At 45.2% G+C, this 20,214-nt stretch overlaps 1 protein-coding gene across 1 annotated transcript; it reads left to right on the top strand.

The window, feature by feature from the left end:
* The first annotated feature begins 15,524 nt into the window (after positions 1 to 15,524).
* TIFA (TRAF interacting protein with forkhead associated domain) lies at positions 15,525 to 16,358 on the top strand. Its single transcript, XM_054392365.1, has one exon. The coding sequence runs from the start codon at positions 15,548 to 15,550 to the stop codon at positions 16,109 to 16,111; it is 564 nt and encodes a 187-aa protein (XP_054248340.1). The 5' UTR covers positions 15,525 to 15,547; the 3' UTR covers positions 16,112 to 16,358.
* Positions 16,359 to 20,214: the final 3,856 nt, after the last annotated feature.

The raw sequence follows: 20,214 nt of genomic DNA, 5'->3' as shown, positions 1-20,214 counted from the left end.
ACAGGTCCCCTTGAAGTTTGGGAACTTTTTTTTTCCAGATGTATACAACATTAAACTTTAAGCATTCAAAAGACTGTCCAAAAAAATGGGAGAGCCAAATCAAGCCGACGAAGGCTGGTGTAGTGACAGAAAATGTCTTAAACAGCTGAAATGGCTCAAAAATGCATGTCAGAAATACTGTGTCTCTGCAGGACTGATGCTAAAACTCTCTTAAGCCCAAATACGGTGTTTAGAGCAACCAAAAGGCAGACAGGGAGAGAGTGCAGAATAAAACCAGGCCAATGCATATTGCAGAAAACCCAAATGAAGATATTTAGAGATGTGGAGGATTTTGCCTCTGTTGGAGAGCTATGACATCATTAAAGCATTCAACAGTGTTTGAAAAGTTCCCTTCAAATGCTTGTTGCTATCCTTTTAGCTTAGCTTGCAAAACTGCAAACTAGATGTTAATTTACTCTTGTGGTGATATTACAAACTTCAGTTTTGCTCTAAGGAACAAACAGGGTATGAAAGTTTGACTTCCAGCAGAGACATCAAGGCACAATGCTCAGTTTTGAGGTTTTCAATATTATGCAATGTTTGCTGTAGACATTTCCATTTCATTAGCATATTCTCCTTTACATGAAATCCAGCAATGAATGCTGTCCCTGATCTAAGGCTAATCCTCTTTAAAGAGCTACAGGCTATATTACATGTGGCCACAGCCACGGTTGTGCCATGCCTGAATCACTTTGAAGCCTATTGAACAGTGTTCCCTTGTGAGACTCTGCAGAGAGCTATAAACCAGTGCTCCCTGTCAAATCCTACTGTTTCCATCACCAAGAGTGTCTCCCTAGTTCCAAAGCAAGGGGCTGCACAAGAGGGAAGAGATCCATGGCTGCCTTCACCACCTCTCAATGCCAGTTTACAACTAGAGCCTACACTAATCCAAATGTCTGGTTTTGAAACATCATCAGACAGCAACTGCTCCAAGGTGGTGGGGGGTGGAGGGGTGTACCAGAACAATAAAAGGTGAAGATGAACCAGGCACCTGCTTCCTTGGGCAAATCCTCTCTCTCTCACAGCTGAGCAAGGCTTCTGGGGGGTTACAATGGATGAGTTTGAAAAGGTGACAGCCAACAAATCTGAAAGGGTGACAGAGGGTTAAGTTTGAAAAAGTTGATGGTGTTCCTGGTCAGACTTCTGAAGATCAAGCACATGAAGATCAAGAACACTGAGGCCTTGAGCCACCTGCTTTGGTGGGAGGTGTCCCTGCCCATGGCAGGGGGTTGGAACTGGATGATCTTTAAGGTCCATTCCAACCCAAACCATTCTATGAATCTATGAACATAAACTAGAGCGAGACAGAAGATGCCACAGTGAGAGTATTTATTGAAACATGATTCCCTTTTGTCTCCTCTTTCTGTCTCTGTCCCATCTTAGGTCCCTTTCTGTGGAAAAGCTCACATTTATTTCAGCAAGCTTCACATTTTATTTCAGGTCTGTTTTTTGGTCACTTAGTTTTAGGATGCCAGCTAAAAAGCAAAAGCACTGTCAAACTAATTCAGTGACAGTCTCTACCCAAGGAAAACAGTGTTGCACCATGCCAGCAAGCTCCACAACAAAGCTGTGGCAGGTAGAAGAGTTTGGGACATGATTATATATATCTTCAAAGTTAAAAAACCCAACAAAAGGGTCGTGTACCTCCAAGGCAGGCTGCATCTCTTACAGCTGAGTGCCCTTAAATGCTATAAACTGAGATAATGGAATAGAATTTTTATTGCCATGCAGCACAGAATATGGAATCTTTAACACCTTTAACACAAATTCAAAGGGAAAAAAACCCACCACAAAATGCTGTATAACACTGGTTCTACTATGTTAGAACCAGTCAAAGCTTATCTTTTGATAAGCTTATTGTTAGAGCTTATCTTTAACTCTCCCACATAACTTTCTTTGTTCAGTCACTGCTTTTGAAAGGAGCTAGAAAGGTTGGTTCTGTTCTGTCTGCGTTGTACACAACAAATTACCTCCATCTAAATGGTGTCAAAACAGGCAGAGTGAGCAGATTCAGTCTCAGCAGTGAAAACTAGGTCCTGGGGAAGGCAATGTTTAAGCTACTCTATTAAGAGAGTATCAATGTTGGTAATCCCAACACATTTAGAAAGGCTCCTCAGTACCTAGGAGACAAGACCACATCGTCCCTCATGTGGTGAGTACATAGAAGTACAGAGGGCGTTTTAGAGGCTATTCCAAAGCATGCTGAAGTCATGAAGTTTCTGCTTTCAGCCAAACCATTTCACTGGATTTTACATCAACTGTCACAGATTTTACACACCAATGGATTTGCTTCAGAGCAACAGGAAACAGGCTTTTTTTTTTTTTTTTTTTTTTTTTTTTCTCCAATGCAGCAACTAGATTTTGTCACTGCTAGGACCTTATCAATTCCCAATATAGCATTTAAGGTACTCACCACTAGTCAAGCTGTGCGTTGTGATGCCTTGTGGTTACTGCTGCTATCTGGCTGCTTTGAGACAGTGCAGCTTCCTCAGCTGAGATCTCTAGAAGAGGAATATCAAAGAACAGAGAACATCCAACTGAAATAAAAGGGTTATGACCAAAGCAGAACATACTCTGCTGTAATCTTTGCAGGAAACCTGGACTGTTGTTCCAGTTCTTGCAAAGAATGCTGCTGGCCAGTGAGATTTATAAAGGTTGATAAACCCTCACTCCATGGTTGTCATTCACCACTTCAAACCTCCTCTGGTGCAGATCTTCAACGTGAGATTTGATCATAGAATCACAGAATTGATTCATCTGGAAAAGACCTACAGGATCATTGAGTCCAACTATTCTTTAACTCTGCCAAGTCTGGTGTTAAACCATGTCCCTCAGCACCACATCTCTGTGGCTTTTAAAGACCTTCAGGGATGAGGATTCAGCTAACTCCCTGGGGTGTCTGTTCTACGCTGAAAACCCTTTCCGTAAAGAACTTTCTTCTACTATCCAACCTAAACCTCCCCTGGTGAAACTTTGATGATATGCTATGAAAATGGAACTTCCACTTCCTGACATGCCCTCTGTCACAGACAACTGGGTCAAGGTGCCACATTGTGTGCTGGGCTACCCACAGCAATGCAGACCTCCCTGCAGCAGCCTTGATAAAATCCAGTCTCACAGAGCTCATGAATCTGACAACGTCAAAACCTGAGATATCAGGAAGGTATCATAGGTCATATGTAGAAAGGCCACAGGGTATCTGGAGAGGGGAAAACAGTCACACATGAAGTGCATACTCCTTGGAAGCAATTGGAGGAGTAAAAGACGTATCTCTTCCTAGTTTGAGAGAAGTTCCACAACATAACAAATGCAGGGAGTTCATGTACAGCATGAACTGTAGTGATATACAACTAGAGGAGCATAGCTTCAACTGTTAAAATCACCTCCACACACAAAGATGGGAGATGACACCAAGTAACTGAAAGGCAGAGTCATGGTTACTGCTAAATAAAAAGAAACCTACCAAAAACCTTTCCAGTGATTAATAGATGGGAATCCTGTGAGCAGAGTTCAAATCAGCAGCTGTGCACAGATTGCTATGGCAGTGAACCTCTCTTACTCTTCTTTTTCCACTTTTTGTCATATAGCTGGAATTACAGGAGCATCTTTCCCACTAAGCTGCATGAACCTTCCTCCAAAGACAGAGCTTTGGAGGAAGAGGCTCCAAGTCACAAGAAACACTTTCACCTCTTTCCACAGTCTGGGGAGAAAGCAGAAATAAGGGCAGTGGGAAGGATGAAAGGAAGAGAATCCAAACAGAAGAAGAAAGGCTCCAGAGAAAAAACAAACAAGGGGTGCAGGGAACTACAGAGGGGGTAGGAAAAACAATCAGGAGGATGGTGAGAGTGAAGAACAACAGACAGCAAGAGGGGCAGAAAGATGGAAGAGAAACTGAGATAACAGAAAGAAGCGGAGATGCCAGAGGGTTCAGGAGGACAAAGGGAGACTGTGATGTAGAAAGGAAGTGAGGATTTGGGGAGTGGCTAAACAAAGTCCATCTTGTAAGAAATAGTTCTCTTCAGTAGTCAAGGTGAGCTTCCTCATCAGTTTATTATGTCAGGTGAGATGGGAAGTGGAAGAGTTCTTTTTCCTGAGTAAACAAGGAGCAAAGAAGTAAATAAACATAGAGGGAACTATGCTGTCCTTCCTTTGGCAGGCCTCTCTGCTTTGCGGAGTGGAGCTGTTCTTGGCACTGGGATCTAAAAGCTCAGTGAACACACCTCCTCCCCAGGCATTTCTCCTCCCTCTCACACTGAGATCCAGCTGAACATCTTGTCTTATCTTTCAAATACAGGTGTCTTTCAGGAAAGACACTGTTTCAACACGAGGCACTAGTTTGCTGTACAGTGATAATCACCCCTTGCAGATCCTAGCTACAGCTCATTGCATACACTGCTATGCCTTTTCCAAACAAACTCTTGGAGGTGACCACTGCCATTATAACCATTAGCTTACAGGTACCAAGTACCACAACAGTTCTTCTGAGATCGAAATCGAGTTTCTGACTTAAAAAAAAAAAAAAAAAAAAGTAATTAAATAAAAAAAAAAAAACAAACAAAAAAACAACCACAAAACACCAAACCACCCCAAACAAACGGTGGCTCCCCATGTCTGGTCACACATTGCCACCTACTGGCTCCTGCCCTTCTACCCTCAACAGCTCTGGGGTGGTTTGGATCAAGAAATGGGCTGTGGAGCAGAGAGGAAGAGCAGCAGGCAGACACAGGGTAGTATTCGAACAGTGTGTGTGTGCTCAAGTGTACTCAGTGAATATTATACCCTAGCGTTGCCTACACCCAAGCAAACAGGTCCACCAGCCTGGATTTTAAGACCTTAAAGCAACAATCATCTCTCAACAATCATCTGTCAGCCTGACCTCAGTGCCAGGGAAAATCATGGAGCAGATTGTCTTGGGGGTAATCACTGCACACCTGAAGGATGGCCAAGGAATCAGGCCCAGCCAACATGGATTTAGGAAGGGCAGGTCCTGCCTCACCAACCTGATCTCCTTCTATGATCAGGTGACCAGCCTGGTGGACATGGGACAGGCTGTGGATGTAGTCTACCTGGACTTCAGCAAGGCCTTTGACACTGTCCCCCACAGCAAACTCCTGGCCAAGCTGTCAGCCTGTGGCTTGGACAGCAGCACTCTGTGCTGGGTTAGGAACTGGCTGGAGGGCCGAGCCCAGAGAGTGGTGGTGAATGGTGCCACATCCAGCTGGCAGCCTGTCACTAGTGGTGTCCCCCAGGGATCAGTGCTGGGCCCCATCCTGTTCAATATCTTTATTGATGATCTGGATGAGGGGATTGAGTCCATCATCAGTAAATTTGCAGATGACACCAAGCTGGGAGCAGGTGTTGATCTGTTAGAAGGTAGAAGGGCTCTGCAGAGGGACCTTGACAGGCTGGACAGATGGGCAGAGTCCAACAGGATGGCATTCAACAAGTCCAAGTGCCGGGTGCTGCACTTTGGCCACAACAACCCCATGCAGAGCTACAGGCTGGGGTCAGAGTGGCTGGAGAGCAGCCAGGTGGAAAGGGACCTGGGGGTACTGGTTGACAGCAGCTGAACATGAGCCAGCAGTGTGCCCAGGTGGCCAAGAGAGCCAATGGCATCCTGGCCTGCATCAGGCATAGTGTGGCCAGCAGGAGCAGGGAGGTCATTGTACCCCTGGACACAGCACTGGTTAGGCCACACCTTGAGTACTGTGTCCAGTTTTGGGCCCCTCAGTTTAGGAAAGATGTTGAATTGCTGGAGCATGTCCAGAGAAGGGCAATGAGGCTGGGGAGAGGCCTTGAGCACAAGCCCTATGAGGAGAGGCTGAGGGAGCTGGGACTGTTTAGCCTGGAGAAGAGGAGGCTCAGGGGAGACCTCATTGCTGTCTACAACTACCTGAAGGGAGGTTGTAGCCAGGAGGGGGTTGGTCTCTTCTCCCAGGCAACCAGCACCAGAACAAGAGGACACAGTCTCAAGCTGTGCCAGGGGAGGTTTAGGCTGGAGGTGAGGAGAAAGTTCTTCACAGAGAGAGTGGTTGGCCATTGGAATGTGCTGCCCAGGGAGGTGGTGGAGGCACCATCCCTGGAGGTGTTCAAGAGGGGATTGGACGTGGCACTTGGTGCCATGGTTTAGATAGTCATGAGGTGTAGGGTGACAGGTTGGACTCGATGATCCTTGAGGTCTCTTCCAACCTTCTTGATTCTATTCTATTCTAATTGACTAGTGTCTGAATATGAGCCAGCAGCGTGCCCAGGTGGGCAAGAAAGCCAATGGCATCCTGACTTGTATTAGAAATCCTGTGTCCAGCAGGAGTAGGGAGGTAATTTTCCCCCTGTACTTGGCACTGGTGAAGCCACATCTCAAGTATTGTGCCCAGTTTTGGACACCACAAGAGAGATGTAGAGGTGCTGGAGCGAGTGCAGAGGAGGGCAAGGAAGCTGGGAAAGGGCCTGGAGAAATCAGTCTGATGAAGAGCGACTGAAGGAGCTGGGGCTGTTTAGTTTGAAGAAGAGGGGGCTAAGAGGAAACCTCATCAGTCTCTACAACTGAAAGGATGCTGTAGAGAGGTTGATAGCTCCTCACAGGTAGTTAGAACAATGAGGAGTGGTCTCAAACTGCCACAGGGGAGGTTTAGACTGGACATCAGGAAAAGTTGTTTCACGGAAAGAATGATCAGACATTGCAACAGGCTGCCCAGGAAGGTGGTGGAGTTCAAAGGTCGTTTAGATGTGGTGCTTGCTGATATGGTTTAGGGGTGAACTTTGTACAGTAGGGTTAATGGTTGGACTTGATGATCCCAAGGGTCTTTTCCAACCTCAATCATTCTGTGGTATCTCTCACCAACTTCCTCTTCTGTGTCTCTGTACATCCCTGAATGAGTGAAGGATGATTTCAGGTCACAGGACAGCAAGCTCTGGGACAGGGGAGGCAGAGCAGTAGCATGCCCATGCTGGCTACCCAGCACGCCCAGGCCCACAAGGCAGGTAACTGCCACAGCAAGAGAAGAGCAAGACATTTAATGCCAGGGAAAGTCAGGGAACAGAACATGTGTCCCTTGGGAGCCATGCCCACAGAGCTGCACAGATTAGGGGAATACAGACAGGGCAACTTACTCACCTAGTGCTCTCTTTGCAGGCTTTCTGCTAACCAGAGGCTGTGCTTCACATCTTTTGCATGGGTGACATCAAAACATGGCTTCTGTCCCCTTGTGGTGACAGGCCAAGCCTGCAGAAAAATGGCATCGACATATTCGCCTTAAAATCAGACCCTAACGCGTTCAAATCCACTGCAAATATTTCTGATGCAAGCTTTTACAGGACTATGCAGGACATGATTCCTTAAGTGTCTGAGAAACATTATCACAGCATCCCCAACTCAGGATCAGCCTGGCAGATCATTGACAACCATGCCAACTGCAGCATGTGCGCTCATAAAAGCCTCCAGGAATGTTCTGGTATGTTTCCTATGGTGTGTTAAAGCACAGGGAGGAAGCTCAGGAAGGAAGGCTTCACACTGAGCTATTCAGAAAGAATTCACTAGAATGCAGGTAGCCAAAACCAGTCCTTCCACTCACTAACTCACAGCACATGGGAGGAACAGCGGGGAACAATCCTCATTATCAATACAGGCTGGGGGATGAGGTAATAGAAAGCAGCCCTGTGGAAAAGGACTTGGGAATTCTGGTGGATGAGAAGCTGAATACGAGCCAACAATGTGCACTTGCAGCCCAGAAAGCCAATGGGATCCTGGGCTACATCAAAAGATGCATGGCCAACAGGTCAAGAGAGGTGCTTCTGTCCCTCTGCTCTGGTGAGACCTCATCTGGAGGGCTGCATCCAGCTCTGGAGCCCTCAGCACAGGAAGGACATGGACCTGATGGAGAGGGTCCAGAGGAGGGCCACAAAAATGATCAGGGGGCTGGAGCACTTCTACTATGAGGACAGGCTGAGGGAACTGGGCTTGTTTAGCCTGGAGAGGGGAAGGCTTCAGGAAGACCTAATAGCAGCCCTCCAGTACCTGAAGGGGGCTACAAGAAGGCTGCAGAGAGACTGTTTCCAAAAGGCCTGGGATTATAGGACAAGGGGCAATGGTATGAAATTAGAGAAGATGAGATTTAGGTTGGATGTTAGGAACAAGTTCTGCACCATGAGGGTAGTGGAACATTGGAACAGGTTGCCCAGGGAGGTGGTTGAGGCCCCATCCCTGGAGATCTGGGCAAGACTCTGAGCAACCTGATCTAATGGAGGATGTCCCTGCTGACTGCAGGGAGGTTGGACTAGATGACCTTTGGAGGTCCCTTCCAACCCAAACCATTCTATGATTTTATAACTCTTCTGACCTACCAAGAAATTTCCAGAAAGAGAAGGAAACATATTTGCCCTTCCTGACTCTCAGCTTTTCAAAGGTGAACATGACTGAAAGCAGTGTAAGAGTTTCCATTTTCCAGACTCTGGAGTTATCCAAAGCCTTATGAATCAGCTGTTGGAAAAAAACAATACACCACTGCAACCAAGCCAGTCCTTCAGCCTCCACATTACAAGCCCAATGGCTAGCATTTATAAACGTGCAACCAATAATTACAGAGAAGCCACATCATGCATATGTAAGCAGGAAATGTCCATCTAAAGTAATGGACATGACTTTTCCTAGGCCTTCCTCCTCTCTAGGGATTTGCAAGGCAACAAATACAGATGTCTGCAAAACAGACAGCTGAAAGGCAACTTGAAAATACAGCACAGTTCTGCTCCACCTTTATTTTCCTGTCTCACTGTCTTTGTATCCAGGGGAATGCTGTGTGCTGTCAGCTTTGCAGTGCGGAGTCCATCACTTCAATTATCCATTGGAAAACTTCAGGGACACCAGGATAGATTCACAAAAGCATATCTGGGGAAAATCACAGCCCCAGGGGAGGAAGGGGTTGTGCAGACAACACAAAACAGGACAGCAGCAAGAGCTACAAGGTTAACGTTGACATCATCTCCTCTGGCCCAAGTCCCAGCAGCTTGCTCACCCCACAGCACAGCTCAGCCCTGCAAAGCTTCCCACATTTATTTGCAGTTTCACTTTTGAATGAACTCTAGTAAACCACATAACCATCTTAGCATGAAAATCACCCAAAAAATCCCCAAGCACAGATTGTCTGGTTATGTTTTTTCTCATACAGGACAAACTTGGAGTTGTTTTCCTGAAGTTGGCAGCATTTCAACAAGTTAGATTAGGAAGAGAGCAGAAGGAAATCTATTTCCTGTCCCTTCCTGTACAAAACCATTCACAGTGGCAATTAAATTATAAACTAACAAATAACAAGTAGTTAATACAGGGTTACATAATCCTAAGGGAGAAAAAAGAATGTTTCTTACATACCTCAGAAGAGGTCTCTTTCAGTCCTGGACACAGGCTGTTTCTGGAACCAAAGGGCTGACAGGAATTAAAACCACCAGGAGATGCAATAAATTAGCAGAGTTGCACAATTCTGACTTTTCCAGAAGCGTTATTATGTGAGCAGCACACACACCCAGCCCTGCCTGCTGCACGAAAGGCATTCTGCTAAGGGAAAAACTTGGAAGAATCTGTTTGCCTCCTCTGCTTTTCAACATGACTTCTTGTAAACACAGTTTTTACTGATGCAAGAGGAGAAGGGCACGTGCAGCAGACATAGCAGACTGTGTGCACGAACAAATCATACACTGGCTTCAGTTGGAAGGGACCTTAAACATCATCTAGTTCCAACCCCCCCTATCCTGGGCAGGGACACCTCCTAGTAGACCAGGTTGCTCAAAGTCTCATCCAACCTAGTCTTAAACATTTCCAGGGATGAGCTGTCCACAACTTTTCTGGGCAACCCATTCGAGTGTCTCACACCTTCATAGTAAAACTTCTTCCTAAGGCCCAACCTAAACCTACCCTGCTCTAGTTTCAAACCATTGCCCTTGTCCTATCACCACCATGCCCTTAATAAACAGTTCCTCTCCAGCTTTCCCATAGCCCCCTTTAGGTACTGGAAAGCTGCTATAAGGTATCCCTGGAGCCTTCTCTTCTTCAGGCTGAACAGACCCAACTCCCCCAGCCTGTCCTTGTAGGAGAGGTGCTCCAGCCCTCCGATCATCTTTGTGGCCTCCTCTGGACCCTCTCCAGCAGATCTGTGTCTGTGTTGGGTGCTCCAGAGCTGGACAGAGAACTCCAAGGAGCATTTCACTGGAGCAGAGGGGAAGAATCACCTTCCTTGACCTGCTGGCCACACACATTTTGATGCAGGCCAGGACACCATTGGCTTTTTGGGCTGCTAGCAACCCCTGCCAGCTCACATCAAACCGGATCGTCAACCAGCACTCCCAAGCTCTTCTCCACACAGCTGCTCTCAATTCACTCATCACTCAGCCTGGATTTGTGCTTGGGATTGCCCCAACCCAGGTGCAGGACCTTGCACTTTGTCTTGTTTCATTTCATAAGGTTGGCATGGACCCACCTCTCCAGCTTGCTAAGGTCATTTGACAGGAGCTATTTCACAAGAACTACAAGAGGAACTTACCAACCCACCAGGATTTCACCTGTTTGTTCAATAAATAAAAAGAATCCACACATGAAAAAAGAGTTTGTGAGCCAACACAGCATTTCACCCCCTGCCAAAGCAATCAAGCCTACAGGAGTTACTGAAGCACACCACCTCATGCGTCACAACACTGGCCAAGCATGGAGAAGAGAGGACATCAAGGACCTAGGATTCAGATTGAGGTGAAGCAGGCTTCTTTCTGCGTTTTGCCTCCTGTTCTGGGCTCAGGAACAAAACAAAGCAGCTGAATGAGAGAGAATTGCTCATTTTTTCCTACCAGATGGCAAGGCTGCCTCAGGATTTCTAGTGAAACCAAAAGTTTTCCACTCATCTTAGATCAGCAGCCAAGGAAAGATCAGGGTTGGTTTCTTTCCCCCCCAGAGGCAGTGCAAAAACAGCTGAATCACTGCTGCTTCAAGCAAATAAACAAAGACTTGAGAAAATCATTAGTCAATTGCTATGCTAATGTGATGCTTACCAAAGCGTTTTACTCTTCCAAGTATTCATTTGGGGATGAAACTGAAATTATTTTGCAGAAACCTGAGCCTGCAAAGTGTGGATCGCATACCTGCCATCGCTGTTGAGTACTGCTCACCAAAGCAAGATTTTTAGATAAATCTCAGACAGAGCGGAGGCTAATCTATGCATTTTTAACTTTTCCCCCGGTTTATTCCCGATAGTAAAAGGGAAGCTCAGGATACACGAAGAAACACCACCAGGACACCACGTCCGAGGCGGCGCCAGCCCTTCCAGCCCTTTCCCCGGCCGGCCGCTCCCGCCCTCCCTCACAGCCACCCCCACAGGGAGGGCCCAGCGCCGCTACCGCCGGCCGCTCCCCACGTTCCCACCGCCCGACACAGAGCTACCGAGTGGAGCGGAGTCGGTACAGCCGTCGGCAGCCGAAGTTCCTTCCGTGCAAACCGTCCGAGGCGGAACCGACGGCAGCCGGAGACGCCGGGGGTGCGCTCCCGCCTTCCTGCCTAAAGGTGAGGCGGTGCCCGGGACGGGTGGTTAGGAGCGGGCTTAAGGGAGAGCGAGATCCCCTCAGTGAGTTCCGAGGGTATCTGGGAAGCTGTCGTCCTTGCCGTACCGCAGCTGAGCCGCAGGGTGTAAGCTGGGTGGGGTAAGGTGGCACAGAGCTCTGCTCTGTAGGCAACAGCTCGGGCACGTTCTCCAGCAAAGGTGGCGTTTTTAGCAAAACTCGGGTTGTTTGTCGGTAGGAGTGGTACTGTTGTAGCTGTTCGTTCACATGCTTAGGAAGTTTACAAGTGGCTGCGTTTATGGATGGGGGAAAGGGAAGAATGGCCACTGAGTGCTTCAGCAGCACTCCCTGAAGCCGGATCTTAGCAGCTCCCACAGCCCCTGATACCTATTCATGATCTACGTGTGTGCCACCTTGGGCATCCCCAGCTCGGCTCCCGAGCCCTGTGTTAAAAGTTTATTGAGGTAGGACGGAATATTTCATGTAAATACTAGAAGGGTTTCTATTTACTAGATGTATTGGACAGGAGAAAGACTTTGTAGAACTCCCAACTGGGGAAGAAAAGCTTCCAATATTTAAATCCAAAATCTAAGCACAAGCTCCCAGGTTGGGAGCTGACAGAAGTGTATTTGCCTATGGACTGCTGGCTGCAGCAAGACACAGGACAAACCTGCATGGGGATGAGCTAAGTTCGTGGTTGGAAGCTCTGCAGAGGGCAAAGGGTATGGCTAGTGGGCACAGCATGGCATTCCAGGGAGGCAAAAAGCATCACTGGCCTTGTGGAACGTGCTTGAAAAATCATACTCAGCAGTGCCCTGGCCTCACTTCAGCGTGGTTTGAAATGAAAGTTGTAGGTAGAAACTTAGAGCTGTTGAATAGTGTTAAATGCTCAAGTAGGAGCCCTGTGGTTCTTGACTTGTGTGTCCTTGTTCTTACTACTGTGTCATTCTCCTGTGTCTAAAAGCACACACTGGAGATGATTTTGGGAGAAAGGAAAGAGGTAAGATGACACTTTGAACCGAATTAAGGTACAGACAGCAATGCGCTGGACTCCCTTAACAGTTGCAGAAGTTTGGATTTAACTGTTGAAAGTTCCTTTCTCTGGTTAGGAGTTCTCTGAAGTCTTTCTCCCATACATCTAGTAAATAGAACCTTTTACAATATTCACGTCAAATGTTCAGTCCAACTTCAATAAACCTTCAACACAGGACTCAGCAGCTGAGCTGGGGGTGCTTGAGGTGGAACACATACAGATCAGGTTGCCCAGGGATGAGGTTGAGGCCCTGTCCCGGGAGACATTCCAGATGGGACTCGATGCGGCCCTGGGCAGCCTGATATAGTTGGAGGTATCCCTGCTGACTGCCAGGGGGTTAGACAAGATGACCTTTGAGGGTCCATTCCAACCCAATGCAATCTGTGAATCTTGAATAGATAATTAGAGATAAAATGGGAGTGACTGATATCCAGCTTGAGGGAGTGCTGCTGAAGCAGTCAGTGGCCATTCTTTCCCCCATTCATAAATGCAGCCACTTGTAAATTTCTTAAGCACATGATTAAACAGCTACAACAGCACCTGTCCTACTGCTAAACAACTTCAGGTTTGCTAAAAACACCAAGAGTTTGCACTGATCTGATACACAGTCCTGTACACTGAAGATTTCTCAAAACAGATTTTTTTTTTTTAAAACATTTCTATGTTTTGCCCAGTCCTGATGCTTCTCAGAAATCAGTTAAGGAAGACACTAACTGAAGCAGATCATTCTTTTAATTTGTTACCAAATTCAGTCCAAGTCTCAAGGCAGAAAACAGTCTCTGTAGGCTGATCTGTGGAGCAGAAGGACTCGGTTTTCCCCTCTAATGAAAGCTGACCTCATATAACATCTCACTTCCTCTTATTGGTGCAAAACAGCAAAGGACAGAACTGAAGAGAAACAGTCCAGCCTCCTGCTCAGAGCTACTTCCAGCTCCCTAGGAGGAGAAGGGAGGGGGTGGATACATACTGATGCAACCACTGCTTGTCTGAGAGATGGCAAAGGAGTAACCTGCTGTCAGGGCATCATCTCTCTCTGCTTCTGTCAAAAGGGTATTTCCTAGTTTGGTTTCAAGTGAGCTCTGAGAGCAACTTTCAATCTATTTCTCTAATCATCCAAGCGTGGTAGAAGCAGTGTTGTAGCCTATTTCAATAAGCAGCTGAGGTTGCTCAACTACTGCCTCAGAACTGTTGCTGTTACTGCATTAAGGGTATAAGGAGGAGGAAACATTGAAGTTTCACACAAAGTGAAACCCTAGGCACCCCACCATTCACTGTGCTTGTTGTTCATGTACAGTGGTATAATTTAGCCTTAACCCACAAGCCAGGATACTTAACCTGCAGTGATGATTCATCTCATAAAATGAGCAGACTATAAATTGTGAGGTGCTCTTCAGCGTCATTCACTGAATGAAGCCAGTGAGAAAGCTCAGGATTAGTGTATGAAATGTTGAGTATTTATTGTCATCTAGAAGGAGAAACATGGCAAATACCTGCACTACATGATTCCAGGTAAATGGCTGCTCATATGTTGCTCTGGTGAGTAACTGGGAACTCAATCTCTGCTTTCTGCTTTTTCTTCCTTTAGACAAAATTTCAGTGGAGGAAAATCCTGGCTGTCAGGCATAAAGGACCAGATGGCCATGTTTCCTAAGGTGTCACACTGATTCTGTTTGGCTGCACTGCAGTCACTGGGGCTTTGGAACAGAATTTAATTCATGAACAAGCATTTTTGTGCTGCATGTGAGAAACTTAGAAGGGAAAAAAAAACAACAAAAAAACCCAACAAAACCCCACAACCCACGTCCAAAACCCAGCGAAAGTTGTTTTGTTACATTCAGTGCCAGTTAAGTACTTCTGGTATTTTCTGATAGACACGCAGGGAAAGGCCCAATTCCTCCAATTCTTCCTGTAGGTCTTGCTGATATTCCAGCTTTTGCATTCTTTTTACATTTGCATTATCACTGCCCACAATCAGACTGCATTTGTAAGTCACTGGTCCAATGCTTTCTAGTCTCAAAACTACTCTGTAAAACACAGCATGCAGGTCGCAACAATCTTGTGGACACCCAACAAGCTTTAGCCAAGTGGTGTGTTCAACTCCCACTTCTTCGCTCTAGTGGCTTTGTTGTGTTTACTGTCAGCCATTTTGCTATAAATTACATAGAGCCACCTGGAATATTGGCCCCACAGCTCAAGAAGGACCTCAGGGAGCTGCTTGAAAGAGTCCAGTGAAGAGCCACAAAGATGAAGGCAGTGGAACATCTCCCTGCTGGGGATAGGCTGAGGGAGCTGGGGCTCTTTAGCTTGCAGCAGAGAAGCCTGAGGGGTGACCTCATTCATGTTTGTAAAGATGTGCAGGGCAGTGTCAGGGGGACAGAGCCAGACTCTGCTCAGTGATGTCCAATGACAGGACAAGGAGCTACAGGTGCAAGGTGGAGCAGAGGAGATTCCACGGGATCATAAGGAAAAACTTTTTCACTGTGAGGGTGCTGGAACCCTGGAGCAGGCTGCCCAGAGAGGTTGTGGAGTCTCCTCTGAAGACTTCCAAAACCTGCCTGGATACATTCCTATGTGACCTGCCCTGGGTGATGCTGCTCTAGCAGGGGGGTTGGACTGGATGATCTTTCAAGGTCCCTTCTGACCCCTAACATTCTGTGATACAATAACATATGAAGTATTTTAATGCCACACCAAAGTAAATTCCTTTGGTACTCCAGTGATTTCAGTTAGACATTGGAATCACCTCCCCAGGGAAGTAGTGGATTCCCCTACACTGGACAGGTTTAAGACTCTGTTTGACAGGGTGCTGGGCCAGCTCATTTCAACTACACTATTACCTAGAAAGACTGGACCAGGTGATCCTTGAGGCCCCTTCTGGCATTCTTTGATTCTATGATTTGATGCTGTGATTTTCTTTCTTTCTCGGTAGTTCCAATTCTTTGCATCATGATCTCTCATGAAGAAGCTGACACTGAAGAAACAGTAACTTGTCTCCACCTGACCTTTTACCATCCTTGCCAAGAAGACAAGATGATGTTTCGGTGCTTGAATTTCTGTAAGAGAGAACGGGTCAGGGCAGATGAGGTGGCCAAGTTTGGCCGTGACTCTAACATCTGCCACTACAACTTACTGGACACTCGCGTTTCTCGGATTCAGTTTTCACTGCAGTTCTACAGGAAACTCAACAGCTCAGAATCTTCTTTTGAGATAAAGAACATGAGCAAGAAAACGAAACTGATTGTGGACAAAACAGAACTGTGGTACTTAAACAAAATTGACCTGCCCTGGAAGTGCATCATTTGTTTTGGGGACTACCAGATCTTAGCAGAGATTCAAGAAGGGGAGGCCACAGATTATTTTGAGACTCACTTACACTTGGCTCAAGTGCCAATCTTACAAGAAAGATGCCTGCCATCACTGCAGCCTATACCAGAGAATGGCTTTTCTTCTTCTGCCTTTGCGTCCCAAGGCAAAAACCCCATAGAGATTGATGAAAATGAGTCCTGCTAGCAGGGAGGAGGCTGCATCAGATCTGGGTCATCTGAAGACCACTCAGCTTCCCAAACTGAAAGCTGCCATCTCAGTCCACTGTTCTTGATAGTTCTCACCACTGCACAGCAGTCTTCTTCCTTGCTGTTCTCAGCAGAGCCATACCAGAACATACTTTTTCAACAGACTCCAGCCAGTCTTCACCAGGACATGCAATGCTCTCCAATCCCCACCATTTGCCTCAAACATCTGGGAAACAGAAGGTCACTCAAATCTCTGCAACAGACTCAATTCAAGAACTGTGCCCACAGACTTTGGAGGTATATTTAACAGGCATTAGTTAATGTACAGCATGCAGAACAGTATTTTAGCCTTTGGTTAAATGATGGTTTGAAACTGTCTTTTTAATTTTTTACCTTGCAAAGTTCAAAACAGAGAAAGTGAACGAGTGTAAATAAGTCACTATTGGGTGTAAGAAAGCAAAATACTGATTGTTCTAAACACTTCCATTGGACAGATAGAAATGTTTAAGAACTATTACCCAAAACAAAGTGGGGCACTCTGCACATTCTGTGTTCTGCAGTCAGGGCAGTTGCTGGGCTGTCTGGCTGCTGTTTTCTTCTTCTTCTCTTCTGGCTGAAGATAACACACTGACCTTGGCAGCTAAGTTAACAACTTTCTGCTTAACTAACTCTGCTTTCTGTCCAAGGGGGACCTGGGGGGGAAGCTCCTGGGAGAGGGAGGCCCCTTTGGGAAGGGTCCCCTTTGGGGGAAGCAAAGGGAGCTTGGTTGTGCTTTTCTGTTGATTGTATGTATTTGTGAATGTTGTGAATTTTGTATATTTGTACATATTCATTGCTTTTCATCATAGATTGTAGATTCTGCTTTGTAAATACAGCTTTCATTTGCTTCCAGACTGGGCTAGCCTGGTTATTGTCAGTGAGGGGGGAATTTCAGCTCACACTGACACACCAAGTATAGACATAATATCTTGCTGCATTTGTTACACTTTGTGCCTTGCTTTGGACATAAAATTCCCAGCAGTATTTCCAGGCCTAGGCTGTAACTTCCAGATTTTGATGCACTTTAAGTGATTTTATGTTTTTACTAACTTTGCAACAAGGTTTTTCTTCTGTTTTTAGATTTAACTAAGTTTTTATTGCAAGTTAACTGCTTTTGTTTGTGAGTGTAAATAACCATGCCACGTATGGTATGTATGTATGGTATGTATGATCATGGTATGTAAAAATCCAGATCAATTTTGTAATAAAAGCATTTGGTTGCCTAGTAAAGGTCTTCTGCAACTACAATCTAAAAGCACTTAAGGTGAATAACATTCCTTAGGACAATCTAACCAAGAAATTTTCTCTGGCACTACTGTGTCCTAAAAGTGGCATTGCTCCAAGACTAAAAGACTTTCCAGCAAGTTTTCTACCTCCACCCCACCCCAAGCTCTCTTAAAATGCTGTTTTCATGTAAGGATTCCTTAGGTTGTTTCAATTAATTTTTTCAACTACTTTGTGTACTTAAAATATACACTGGAAAGAGTGAGAGCAGAGCATACATAAGAGTAAAAAAAAAAAAAAGAAAGAAAGAAAGAAACCATCATCCCTAAACATCAGGATGCATTTGAGCTTTAATCATGACAAAACCAATTATAACTGGGGGGAGGGCAGTGGAATTACACAACATAACCCAAGATGATTAAGGCAAACAGCCACAAGTGAAAGTCCTGGCAGAGGCACCGAAACTCAAACAACAGGCTTATGGAGGATTTCATTTTTCTATTCATCTCACCCTTGCCAAAAATTCTTCATTCCCATGTTTTCTGCTCTTTGAAATAGGCTCTGACACTTCAGTTTTTGGTCTAGATGTGCACTTCAGCTGCTGTCTTGGCACAAATGCCTCCATCACACACCCAGCCCCTCAGCTTAACAAAACAAACCTGAGCAGGCATCTCCATGACACCAGTTACAGTGCTACTGCTTGCAGATTCCCATTAGCTGTTGGCTGCTTGCCTTTTGTATGCTTTTGACCCGAGTCTTCCTATCTTTTATGAGACAGAGCAACCACTACCTGCAAATGCAAGACAGCAAGATGCAAATATTGATCATATTAATTGCTTACACTTTCTGGGCCAGTATCTAAAGAAAGTGACAATCTCAAGTCTCAAATTTTCAAGTGCAGTGTAGCAACAGGAATGTCTACAAACAGCATTTACCTGAGAAAAAATCTTCTGTCTGGCCTGCAAAGTTCAGAGTGCTGCATTGCACCGGATTCTGTATTTACCCTGGCCAGAGGGGCTCTATGGATATCCACAGATCTAGAGCAAAGCATTCCTTAGGCACATCTCCAGGAACCTGAAGAAAATCTTGGTAATGAAAAAATAAGTCTACAGCAATTTAATGGTTTCCAAACACTATTTCAACAACTGTATTTACCTGGAGTAATCCCCCAAATGCATACTAAAAATGAATCTTCTCCTAGGAGGATCCTACAACTGCATGGATTTGACCTGCAGAAGTGAGTTTGAGTGAAGAAGAGTTACCATATAAACATACCAGAACCTACTTTGTTCACCAGAAACAGATTCTGTTTGCCTCCCCTCACCCCAAGACTGTCAGTGATGCATTGCTAATGCAATTGTGAGGAGCACTACACACACAGAGGCAGCCAAGATTTTGTCTAAGTTCTTGCTTGTCTCTGCTGTTCTAGTAATCAGTCATGGCATAAATGACAGAAAGGTGCAGAAACATCTGTTTTAACCAAATAACTCTGAACAGACTGCCCAGATAGTCTCATCAACTGATTTTATATTCAACAATGGCTCAACTTCAGCACAGAAACAGGTATAACTGGTATCCTAGAATGATTAAGGTTGGAAAAAACCTCTAAGATCATCAAATCCAACCTTCTACCCAGTGCCTCCATGAAAAACATCTTGTTCCTGATAGAAAGGCTTCAAGTTCAAGTCTTCTGTTACCACAGCTTGTTAGTTTCCCTTCCAACAGGTCTCAAGAAAGGATTCAAACTTAAACATTCCTTAGTTAGCTGATGCAGAGGTAGTTTTGTGTAACATTTTAACATTTCACATTTTCACTACGTATGACCTGGCAGCCACAAAACCAGCCACAGAGAAAACATTGCCCAACACAGCCACAGAGAAAACGTTGCCAAATGCAAGTCTGACCGAAAATTTTAATGCCTTTTAAATTTGTACAGATACACATTTTACAGGAGCTGTTTATATAATCTTTCTATTCCCTAAGTTTCCACAAATATTGACCATAAAATCCTTGAGTCCCTCAAAAAAAGCAGAGAATGCTGTTAACCCTGGCTACAGAACATGCCCATCATGATAAAAGCCTCCAGCTGGAGTCAGCTTCCTTTTTCCTCAGTGCTTATTCATTCTAAACACAGGATTATCAGCTAGTTTAGTTCCTCAAAGCATGGTCAGGACAAGTCAACCTCATTTCCACAGGTCTGGAAAAAGTAGTGACCACTGCAGGGTACTTCAGTTTCAGCAGGTTAAAAAAAAAAAAAAAGTTATTTACATGTTGAGAAAGTTGCTTTCATTTTCCATAGGAATATTATACAAATAAACATTCAGGAGAAGTTACACACTTTATGCCAAACCCAAAATATACATTTGATGTGTACAAACTTTTAAAGCTTCTTACAGGCGTTGCAAACATAATTACAGTAAAATATTTTCTGTGACACAGCTACAACTTTCAATTAGGAAATGGAATGTTACCAACAAGATTTAGCTACCCATTACCGTTGGTATTTGTACCTATTTAACCCCAGTGTGTGGTATTTTTAAGAGGACCACACTGTAGTGACCCTCATCTATACAGACCTCAGATGATCTAAAACTGACACCAACAAATTCAGTTCTTGTGATGATGCAGATCTACTCCTTCACACTGTGTTGCTTCTACTCCACAATGAAAGTTACACCTCCACTCCTCTTGTTTCAGGGAAAAACAAAACAGCTACACAAAATAACAGTCAATTAGAATGGCTTTACTGAAAGTTTGGGGACAGCTTGACATCTACAAGCGGTTTATACTTTCTCTTCAGCCATCTCCTTCTAAGAAGTATAATCTGCATTAAAAACC

Source organism: Indicator indicator, chromosome 25, assembly GCF_027791375.1.
Source record: "Indicator indicator isolate 239-I01 chromosome 25, UM_Iind_1.1, whole genome shotgun sequence".
NCBI lineage: Eukaryota > Metazoa > Chordata > Aves > Piciformes > Indicatoridae > Indicator > Indicator indicator.
This window is presented reverse-complemented; position numbering and strand designations above follow the sequence as displayed.